The sequence below is a fragment of the Chiloscyllium plagiosum genome, chromosome 27 (assembly GCF_004010195.1).
Source record: "Chiloscyllium plagiosum isolate BGI_BamShark_2017 chromosome 27, ASM401019v2, whole genome shotgun sequence".
NCBI lineage: Eukaryota > Metazoa > Chordata > Chondrichthyes > Orectolobiformes > Hemiscylliidae > Chiloscyllium > Chiloscyllium plagiosum.
The window spans coordinates 23,441,820-23,454,053 of NC_057736.1; the positions used below are offsets into that span (position 1 = coordinate 23,441,820).

At 41.9% G+C, this 12,234-nt stretch overlaps 1 protein-coding gene across 2 annotated transcripts in view; it reads right to left on the reverse strand.

Moving 5' to 3' along the window:
• LOC122563649 (chloride intracellular channel protein 4) overlaps window positions 1-4,565 on the reverse strand; it is a 140,751-nt gene extending 136,186 nt beyond the window's left edge. Inside the window, exon 1 of one of the 2 annotated variants that reach the window (XM_043717655.1) lies at window positions 4,140-4,565. In XM_043717655.1, the coding sequence (XP_043573590.1) occupies window positions 4,140-4,208 (69 nt within the window). In that variant the 5' untranslated portion in view covers window positions 4,209-4,565. Of the gene's footprint in view, window positions 1-3,541; window positions 3,560-4,139 lie in introns of those variants that run through there. The other variant, XM_043717656.1, reaches the window with a different exon arrangement.
• Between the last annotated feature and the right edge of the window lie 7,669 nt (window positions 4,566-12,234).

Here is a 12,234-nt window from a genome sequence, read left to right on the forward strand (position 1 = left end):
AGCTTGAACGTACAGTCTAATATATCTGTGAAGTAAATAATAAAGGGGTACTATATTATCTGAGCTGCCAGCTATCAGATGAGATAGCTGCCAGCTATCTGAGGTCCTATCTACCTACTCCAATACAAAAAAATCCATCACATTATAGTCAAAGTTCCTCTTCCTGACTTGGAAAACATCCCTTCCTCGAACTACCAGCAAATAACAGCAGCAATGGACAATGGGACAAGGGGCTGCATTCTGTCAGCAACAGCCAACTAATGGCTGCTGGTCTTTTTTTTTTAAAGACACAAGGTGCACGAATCTTTATTCAGTTTCCACCACCAGGAAGAAAGGAACCACCCGAGTGGCCAGTGACAAGTAGTGCCCTTCACATCAAAGGGCAATGCTGTGTGATCAAACAGTGAAGGGGAGGGCAGGGGTTAAATCAAAATAGAGTTGGATGGTGAAATAATACACTCCACTCCCCGTGACGCCCACCTCTCCCTGAACAACTCCAGGATGTTGGTGGACACTGCGTGCTCCTTTTCCAGAGACACCCGGGCTCTAACGTAACCACAGAAGAGGGGCTGCTGGTTTTATTAAAGACAATCACCCAGGTCCAGGAGTTGCTGGTCAATCATAGGTCTATCAGCTCAGCAGCACTACTGGGAATGGTGGTCACCATTGGGACTACACCTAGAGGAGGAGAGTGCAGTGCCGAACATGCATCACCGCGACTTTTGGTGGACAGAGTCAAAACATGGAGAGTTGTGGGGGGAAGTGACAGGATTACTTGGTCAGGACAGGCAGTAGGGGTTGGCTCTTCTTTGGGCCAAAAAGCCCCATTTTCTCTACCACTGTCTATCAGGAGACCACCCAGGATTAGATGCCAGTCTCTTTCCACCAACCAGGAGAGAGGACTGCAGATGCTGGAGATGAGAGTCAAAAAATGTGGAGCTGGAAAAGCACAGCAGTTCAGCCAGCATCTGAGGAGCAGGAGAGTCAATGTTTTGGGCATAAGTCCTTCATCAGGAAAGCGGATAGCTGGGAAGGATGATGGACAACTGGGACAGTTCAAAAGGGTGGTGTCGAGTTGGATCTGGGATGAGGTGGGGGAAGGGGAGATAAAGGAAACTGGTGAAGTCGACATTAATGTTGTGTGGTTGGAGGATCCAGAGGTGGAAGATGAGGCGTTCTTCCTCCAGGTGTCAGCTGGCTTGGATTTGGCAGTAAAGGAGCCCCAGGGTTGGCATGTCCTTGGCGGAGTGGGAGGGGGAGTTGAATTGGCCAGCCACAGAGTGGTGGGGTTATTTGGTGCATATGTCTCAGAGATATTCTCTGAAACATTCCACAAGTTGGTGTCCTGTATCCCCAATGTAGAGGAGACCACAGTAAGAGCAACAGACTCAGTAGATGAGGGTTTGGATGTGCAGGAAAATCCCTGCTGGATATGGAAGAATCCTTTGCAGTCTTGCATGGAGGTGAAGGGGGCAAGTGTGGGAGTGCAGCTTCCCTTGCCACCACAGGAGGTGTAAAAGCTGCAACCACACCTCACTGCTCACGAGACCACAGTAAGAGCAACAGACTCTGTAGATGAGGGTTTGGATGTGCAGGAAAATCCCTGCTGGATATGGAAGGATCCTTTGCAGTCTTGCATGGAGGTGAAGGGGGCAAGTGTGGGAGTGCAGCTTCCCTTGCCACCACAGGAGGTGTAAAAGCTGCAACCACACCTCACTGCTCAGCTCTGTCCATGGCCCCAAAGGATCCTTCCACATCAGGCAGAGATTTTCCTGCACATCCAAACCCTCATCTACTGTGTCCATTGCTCTCGATGTGGTGTCCTCTCCATTGGAGAGACAGAACACCAACTCATAGAATGTTTTAGAGAACATCAGTGGGACACACACACCAAACAAACCCATCACCCTGTGGCTGACCACTGCAATTCCCCCTCCCACTCCACCAAGGACATGCCAGTCTTGGATCTCCTCCACTGCCATATCCAAGCCAGCTGACACCTGGAGGAAGAACGTCTCATCTTCCACATGTGACCCTCTAATGACATGGGACCAATGTCGACTTCACAAGTTTCTTCATCTCCCCTCCCCCAACCTCATCCCAGATCCAACCCTCCAACTTGGCACTGCCCTCTTGCACTGTCCTCCCTGTCCATCTTCCTTCCCAGTTATCCACTCCACCTTCCCCTCTGGCCTATCACAATCACCCCTCATCTGCATCTATCACCTTTCCAGCTACCCCCCCCCCATTTCTAATGCCTGAAATGTCAAGTCTCTTTCCACCCCACCACACCCATATCCTTCCCCCTCCCCCACCCTGTTGTGGAGGCCAGTGGGAGGCAGAGAAAAGCCCTTAATTATTTCAATTAGTTTTGGGTGTAGGTTTGCTCACTGAGCTGGAAGGTTCATTTCCAGATGTTTCACCACCATACTAGGTAAGATCTTTGCCTGAGGCCCACTGAAGATGTAGGGTGATGAAATGTCTGGAAATGAACCTTCCAGCTCATCGAGCAAACTGACATCCAAAACCTCAACCTGAGCTACAGATCTTCTCAAAGCTATTTCAATTAGTCTCTGGGTGGGAGGGCAAACCACCAACCACCTACCATTGGTAGATGGCATGGTTGTGAGTTGATGGTATTACTGCTAACTCCCCTTGTCATTTTATGGATCTCTCTCCCCACCAGTCCTACTTACCTCTCAGTCTCATATACAACAGAGGCCCTAACTGCTGGATTATTTTTATTCCTTTGTTGCTTATGAAAGCTTGCTGTGCAGAAATCTTCTGCCATGTTGCGTCACAAGACACTAAACTTGGCCCCCATGTGTACCAACATCATCCATCATTGTTGCAAAGGGCTGTGGGACATCCCGGTGATGTTAGAAGGTGCAACAATAATCAATGCGAATAAATCAATAATCATTGCAACCAGATCTGACCTCACCTTATGCTCACAAATGCACAGTGGGCACTGGATGGATCAGGAATAAAAACAAAACCTATCTAGAATTCCCTTTCTGTGCCAATTGATCCGATATTTCCCAGTGACCTGGACGAGCTCAGGCTGCATGATTCATTCGCTGGCCAATGGATACATCCCTGAACCATGGAGCAGTTAACGGGAGTGGGTTTAGTGGGGTGTGTGTGTGTGTGTGGACTGTTACGTGTAATCACTCTGATACTTCCGTTAGTTTCCCAGATAAACTACTTTCCTTCGACAGGCCACTCGAATCATGATTCACGAAGAACTTCGTGATCCAACTTATTTCAGGAGAAAACAAAACTTCAAAAAAAAAACTGCTTAGGGGTTGCAAAAAATCCACCGTTTTGCTTATGACCGCCCCATGAATGGTAATTTGGGTGCACCCTTCCAGCATAAGACTTTCATAAACCACACCCAAAACTCTCTCAGACAATATAAATATTAAAATATTTCTTTGCTGAAATAATGTAATTTGAAGTCATAGCCTGGGTATATGGAAGCGGTTAACTAAGCTCAGGGCATTTTCTGTGGTTACTGAGTGGATCAATTCATACCTACCAGAGGAAAACTGCTTCGTTTTCACACCTTTTCAGTTGGTCTAAGATCGATCTTAGCTGGCTTCAGTTGTGGAAAAGGAATTCTGGCGAACGGGGAGTGGTCTTATGTCACCAATGACTTTTGTTTCCACAAAGCGGGAACAAGTTTCCTAGCCAGTGCTTGAATTACTCACACTACTCAAAAAGAAACTGTCACAAAGGCAGCCGTGCTCTCTCTAAATGTCGATATGAATTGGCAGCTGTGGAGAAATGCATTAAAAATATTCACTGCCCAGCAACTGTTTCGCGTACGCTCGAGAATATCACACAAATGTAACAAAGCATGAAAGCAACACAAAGCAGACCAGAAATAGAATTAAATTCAAACTCTTAACCGGTTCAGTACAAAATGTTATACTTTGGAACACAGTTCGATCTTTTTCATACACAACTACCTCGAGTCAGTTGTTCAGCGGTTTAATAGGAATCAGTTTTACTTTAATATAGAAATGGATTTATTCTGGTGAGAAAAAGCAATGAGCACAAGCAGAGCCAAATGCCTGAGACAGCTGTCTGCTGGCTGTTTCTGGAATAAAGAGTCAGATTCTGGCAAATCCTACCTTAACAAACAACTCTATCAAAGGATCCTTGTGTGCGTCCACTCCATTCTGTGGGGTCGAGAGAGCCATGCTGAAGCAACTTCAAGATTTCCAATAGTCCACTGATTCGGACTTTCCTCCCAAGTTTACAGATTTGCTCCTTTTCTCTGTCTCAATTCACAGCAGCTGCTACAAACCTTTCTTAAGCGGAGAAGAGATTCCTTCTTGCTTCTCTGAGCCTGTTCAAACAGTGTTGTTCTTCGTGTGTCTGCCTGTAGTAATATGAGTCAGTCAGTCACGCTCGCTCTCTTTCTCTCTCTGTTCAGTGAGATGCTTTCTTTAGCCACGTCCTGGGGAACTGGGTGGCGAAGTCTGGAACTGAGCAGTTTCCTCCGCTCACTCTACATGGTCATTGTGTGGAGCACAAAATCGCTGAGAGAGAAAAAAAAGCAGCTGGAATATTTAAAGCCGATGATGTCATGCAGTATAAGGACGGGAGGAACAGGACAGGCCTGTGGAGAGCGTCAAAGCACAAAGCAGGAACAGCCAACAAATCAGATAGAGCTAGACCAAAAATGTAGAAGTCTGGGTTTTACCTAAAGTTATCCACTGTAATTACACTTTAGCTTGCGGATTAGAGAGAGTCTAAGATGTCAGGGAGCTGGGAAAATCCCATATTACAATGTAAAAATGTAATCTTTCATCACATTTTTAAATCAGCTAACAAGTAGAGTTTTTTCACACACATAATCATTTGCTTCTTTTGTGTAATAGTTTAATTCTCCTACTGATTTGCAGTGTTTTTCTTTGTTAAATAGACAAAATAAATAGAAGTTGTTGGTTTTATGTATTCTTTGCAGAAAATGTACTTTTGTGCTAATGCAGCAGAGATCTTTGTTTAAATATTTAATTCACATAAAAGTGCTTAGAAGACACATTCGGGTCTATTATATAGTCAGCTGAACAAATGTTGGATGGATGTGCAATTCAGTCATTAAACCAATATTCATGTAATTAGCTAAAATATTATCCAGAATTTATTGTTAAACCGATTGTCAGGTTACTTACAACATTGTTAGATATTAATACATCTGAACATTTGATACTCCAGGATATTTCTCCCAATGATCCATAAATCAAGTTTTATTGAATATGTAAGAGGTTTTCTTAAATCTCTGCAAATTCAATGAAATGGAAGGCAGCAGTGTATTAATAACCATGAGGCAGTGCTACTGTTGCCAGAGGGTCTATACTTTAAGAGGCAACAATGCCTCTGCCAACAAGTACAGACACATAGTTATGTTGTAACAATGAGGAAAATATCACACTCAATTTAATTTCCAGTACTACCCATCCAGTGCTGAAAGCCTGAACATATTTTCAGAATAACTTCAAGAAGAAATAATCCTGTGATGCTTAGAGACTGTTGGTTGCATTTTTATAGAATTCCTGCAGCACAGATAGATGCCATTTGACCCATTCAGTCTGCAGCAAGCCACCAAAGAGCATCCCATCACCCATCCATCCCCATAACCCTGTATTTATGACAGGAAGCCTACACAACCCTGGACAATATGGAGCAATTTAGCCAATCCACCTACACTACACACATTTGGACTGTGCGAGGAAATTGGAACACCCAGAGGAAAACCATGCAGATATGAGGAGAATGTGCAATTCCACACACAATCACCCAAGGTTGAATTGAACCCAAGTCCCTGGTTATGTGAGGCAACAGTGCTAAGCACTGAGACACATTGTATATGTAGTTAAACATATAAAGCTGACTGATGGAGTTGGAGAAATGGTTGCATATTGATACAGTAGTGACTGTATCTTGATGGGGGGGGGGGGGGAGGAAGTGAGGGGAGCAGTCAGGGTGAAGAGAATTTTCATTTCCATCACCACCAGAGGTAAGTGAGATGACACAGGGAGGAAGAGACCTGGCACCCAGAGTAAGGTGATCTTTGTTTCATCAATGCTAATTTGGATTTAATGTTAGGGGTCATGAGAGGCAGGAGAGACGTCCTCTTCCTGGGGGGTGCAAGGAGGAGGCAGCTTCTTCATTCAGAAGAAGCACTGTTCTATTTTTTCCTATTTTTCTAATCAACCTGTTCAGAGATGTTATTACACACTATTGGAGCAGGTGGGACTTGCACCACTACTTCCGGTCCAGGGGTAGGGGCACTATCATTGTGTCACAAGACAATCTAAACAGCATCACCTTCCTCATCAACTCTTATCTCCTGTTCCTCTCATCATGAGCTGTCTCCTTCATTGACCTTACTGTACCAAAGGGCCACACCTCTCTGTAAGGCCATGTTATGGAGACATCCACAAAAGCACAAAACCTTGTAGGAGGCTGTTGCAGTGATTGGAATTACATCTGTAGAAGTCCAATGGCCTGTTCAATACGAATGATATTGATTGCATTGTCTCTGTACCTCTGCCTGGTATCAATAGCCATCTCATCTCATGCAATGTTGAACAATTGAACATTCAGCTTTAAAAATAGTGGCTAATGCCATTTCGTGCCAGCTGCACAAGAAATTACCACCTCTCAGGTAGGTATTACAATTATACCCAGCACAGGCTAATTCCAATTACAGTGAAGCGCTATTGACAATGCCACATTATATCAACAGCTTGCATTGGTATTGTGCCTTTAACACAGTAAAATAGTCCATGGGGCTTCATAGACATATAAATGTAGAAAAACTGACACCAAGCAGTAGAAGGTAATGTTCAGGTAGGTGACCAAATGCTTGGTCAAAGAATTTTGGTTTCATTTTAAAGGTAAAACAATGAAGGGAAGATAAAGATTTTGAGATCAGGGAATACCACTTGGTAGAGTCTAGACAACTGATGATGCAGCCAGCAACAGTGGAGGATAAAGGAAGTTGGCCATGCACCAATAGGCAAGAGTTGGAGGAACTCCGAGTTCCTCGAGGATGTAATTCTGATGGAGGATGCAATAGTAGGGAGGGGAAAGGCCACTATGGGATTTGAACTTGCAGCTAAGAATTTTAAATTGAAAGTTCTTGGTTTCAATTTACAATACATGTCAGTGAGCAGAAGGATGGTGAATGAATAGGGCTTGGACAAGTCTGTATAGCAGGACCAGAATTTTGGATAAGCTTAAGTTTCTGATGGGAGAATGAGGAGCACTGAAATAGTGAAGTCTGGAAGTAACAAAAGCATGGTTCAGCACTATATATTGTTTGATTGAACACAGTTTAATTAACAGAAAACTTAAGAAAGAAGACAGAATTAAACCTCAGAGTTACTTTCACTTTAAGAGCGTCCTACTGCAGAAATAACAGAGGCAGTTTAATTCATTTTGCAATGGCCAATGTGAGATTTGGTGAGTTAGATCATTTGACAGAGCCTTTATATTTAATTTTTAAAGTAATGCTTGCTCCTACAGAAAGTCTTCGGTTACAGTTATGGCTGTGTTCCTAGAAATCATGACTTTCAGCGAATCTTAGGTTCCCATTGGAATTAATGTTAAGGTCAGAGTCAGATTCCTTCCGATACTTCTTGCCAAGAAAAAACAATGCATAAGATGAAATACTGTACTGGAGATGTTGAGCACTGAGTAATCTTAACTGAAAAAAAATTTGAAAACTTTTTAAACAAAATAAATCTCTATATATTGAAGAAGTACTATATTACTTGAATGGGAAACACTGCAGGGATATGGCAAAGGAACAGGAGAGTGGGATAGAATATAATTGAATAGTTATTTCAAAGAGCCAGCAGATGCAAAAGAGATCAAATGGTTTCCTTCTGTGCTGTATAGTTTTATAATGCTATAATTCCATGGTTAAAAGCTGAGGAGAGATCCCCAAGTCTGGTCTTCAGACCTCTTCCCTAAGTTAATCTCTGACATATTTTTCTCTGTAACCTTATCCAACAGATGCCCCTCTCCACCTTTTTCAGCTTTACAGCTAAAATTTAAAAAATATTTTTTAAAAGTTGTAACCTTACAATCAGGAAATGCTGCATCACTTTTTCACATCTGCTTTGATCTCTACACACAGCAATTAATTATCTCAATAAGTTTCTTCTCATGAATTCTTCACCCTTTGAAGAAAACATTTAATTCTGTGCCATAGATAGTTATCCAAACCATTTGGTTGGGTTTTCGGTAATCTTTGCTTTAATTTCTACAAGTTCATGCTAATAGAATTTTTAATCACTTACTAAACCAAAATAACACCTCTAATGTTGGACAAAGCAAATTATTAATTTCCACCTCTAACACTGTCTTAACTTTAAATTATTGGAAGAAAACCAGCTTTTCTTCCAAGCAGGACTGTTAGTCATGTCTATTTTCTTAGCCCCCGAGTAAATCCACCACTCGTACCCAATGTTCTTTATAATTCATCAAGTTTAAACATTAAAAGAACATGACTTGAAATATTAAGCCGAATGTGATGCACCAGGGTAGATGGGAAGAAGTATATTCTCATTCAGTTTCAGCACTACACAAGGACGCTTCTTCCCACTAAGCAGCATAGGAAACAAAGTGAGACACGGATCAAATTTTGCTTAATTACACGTACAGTCAGAAATTTCTCCAAATCGATGCAATCCCCTGCCACATAATATAAGACATCATGAGAGGAAGAGGTCTTCTTTTAAAATACAATTCAGCCACCTCAACTTCTTTCTGACATTTATCTTTGTAGCTTTTATAACAACTTTTTATATTGCCACATGGCAAACAGTGGTGTATGCTACCAAAGCCAAAAAGCACAATCGAACTTTTATGCCAGATCCACGATAATCGGTGACATTGTCCACCATAACCAGCTACTTCTGCCCGCAACAGCAATGCTGGAGCTGTTCGGTTTATGTTTCATTGTACCTCTCAGTAATGTGAAACATGTTTATGTCATAAAGGTGTTTCTTAATGCAATTTGATTTTTAAATACTATTGAATTGGAAAACATTTTCATATTAAAACAATTTGCTGGTAAAGACTGCTTTATGGCATGTATAGCTGTATATTCTGAGTGAACTGAAGATACATTATAATGATATGCAACTCCAATATGTGGCTCTGATGTTAATATACAACGTTGATGCTGACAAAGCACATAAATGACATTAAAATGTATAATGATAGTGCAAACTGAAAAAAGAGGCTCCATGGAGTAAACTACATTTAAACAAAATTAATTATTAAGTGGGACAATTTAAAATGTAGACTTACTATACTTCAATTGTTATCAGTTTTGCTCATGTACACCTCTGATATATTTCCTATCAACATTAATCACCATCACCCTTAAGGAAATCCAATCTTATATTGTTACGTCATGATATCCCCTATCAGACACAGGCTTAACTTTCTGAAGATCATATTTCACCTTTGTTACTTGGCTACATGAAGTGATGCTTTGCACTGACTGTAAGAAATTAACACCTTTGTTGTGATAGACTACAGACACATACTTACAGCAATGCTATAAAGCTATTTATGGAATGCATCAGAGATAAAATAACCTTATCTCAAGCAGCAAGTGTTTTCAGATGTACTGCTGCAATGTGATTTCAGCTGCAATGTGAGGTGAGATAGACTTAAGCTCAGTTATGAGGCCCCAGTTCAGTAAACACATATTCTCTTACTTTATATATGAAAATTATACCCCTGCTTGAGGTGCAGCAAGATGTCCATATAACTGCATCCAAGCATCAATAGAATGTTCAGAAGACAGGTGACAGTTGGAAAAATGAGTCATACTTATTCTGCATGCTATAAGTGTACACAACATCTTTAATATCCAAGGAATAGGAGTAGACCATTCAGTCCTTTTAAGCCTGTTCCACTGTTCAATGAAATCATGACTGGTTTGTTTTGTAAGTTCACTACAATTTAGTGCTAAATGTTAGCAGGAAGTAGAGAGTGAGGACTGCAGATGCTGGAGATCAGAGTCAAGAGTGTGGTGCTGGAAAAGCACAGCCAGTCAGGCAGTATCCGAGGAGCAGGAGAATTGATGTTTCAGGCATTAGCCCTTCATCAGGAATGAAGCTTGTGAGCTGGGGGGCTTAGAGATAAATGGGAATGGGGTGGGGTTGGGGGAAGGTAACTGGGAATGCAATAGCTAGATGAAGGTGGGGGAGAAGATGATAGGTCAGAGAGGAGGGTGGAGTAGATAGATGAGAAAGATGATGGACATGCCGAGTTGGAGGCTTGGGACTGTGATAAGGTGGGGGGAGGGGAAATGAGGAAACTGATGAAATCCACATTAATCCCATGTGGTCACAGGGTCCCAAGAGAGAAGATGAGGTGTTCTTCCTCTAGTCACGGGTGGTGGGGTTTGACGATGGAGGAGGCCCAGGACCTGCACATCCTTGGTGAATTCAGAGGGGCAGTTGAAGTGTTCAGCCACAGGGTGGTGGGGTTGGTTGGTGCGGGTGTCCCAGAGATGATCTCTGAAATGATCTGCAGGTTGGTGTCCTGTCTCCCCGATGTAGAGGAGACGACATCAGGTGCAACGGATATGGTAGGTGACATTTGTAGAGGTACAGGTAAAAATCTGTCAGATGTAATATATGTGTATCTCCATAAAGAACAATTGTGGTGGGGAATTTGATTGTTGTCAGAACAGATGTGTTTCTACAGCCATAGACGTGAATCCAGGATGGTATGTTGCCTTATGTAAGAACACCGAATACTATAATCACTCTGATTTAGAGTGTAAATAACCAATAGCCATGGTCCACCTGAGCACCAATGAGAAAAGCAGAAAAAGGATAAGGTTCTGAATGGAGATTTTCAGAACCTGAAAGGAGACTTACTAGCAAGCTCTCAAATATGATGCTTTCTGAAATACACCTGGTGCGATGTGCTAGCACGTTGAGACCAAATAGATGAATGTGTGGCTGAGAACATGATACAAGAGGGAAGACTTTAGATTCCTGGGACCAGTTCTGAGGGAGATGGGGCTTAAAGGTTGGACAGTTTGCACCTCAGTAGGATCAGGACCTCTGTGAGTGATTTCCTAGTGCTATGAAGGAGGATTTAAACTCATTGGCAGGAGTTTAGGAATTCAGGGGAAACATTAGGAAGGCAAAGTGCACAAAGAATTGGGTAAGAAATAAGAAATTATTAAGCACTAGGAGATGGCAGCGTGAGAGAAATACATATATTGTGAATGTATGCCTAAGTATGGAGTCTGATAAATAGTACTTTGCAGGCACAGGGAGTCATGAGGGAATATAATGTCATAGAGATAATGGAAACTTCATTCAAAAAAGGGCAGGGCTGGGTATTTACTATTCCTCGATATAAAATCTTAAGGAAAAGAAAGTGGGGTGAAAGATTTAAAGAGAATATCACAACAATGGAGAGAAAGAACATCATGGAAATATCAGAAATATCAGATAACCAATTAGAGGGAATAACAAATTTTGAAGAGAGTTACTTGGAAAGTGTGAAACTTCAGAGTAATCACATTGAAGGACTTCAATTATCTCAATCCGTACCAGTATAGTGATAGTGTAAGAGAGGTGATGGCCTGGTGTGTTTATTGCTAGACTATTAATCTGGAGACCCAGGTAATGTTCTGGGGACCTGCGTTCAAATCATGCCAAGGCAGGATTTGAATTCAATAACAGTCTGGAATTAAAAGTTTAATGACGACCACAAAACCATTGTTGATTGTCAGGAAAAAACCCATCTGGTTTACTAATGCCCTTTAGGGAAAGAAACTGACATCCTTACCTGGTCTGGCCCACATGTGACTCCAGACCCATAGCAATGTGGATGACTCTTAGCTGTCCTCAGGGCAATTAGGGATAGGCTAATAATATAAAAATCCTTGTGTGCTACGGCATTTCAAGTGCTAATCTAAATTAGAATGTTGTGTAAAAAAAAGGGGCAGGAGAGGTTCTACAGTATGCTCAGGAGAATTTTCTAAATCTGCACAATTTTCCAGTCCAAAAGGAAAAATGTCATTCTGAGGGATGATGTAGGTCCAGTGCACCATGTATGAACAAAAACAACTTTAGAGGACAGTGACCATTGCATCGTAAGGTTGAGGTTAGCTAAAGTACAAATAGTACAAAGTGCAAAAGTACAAAGAATAATCCAGAGCGCAAATAC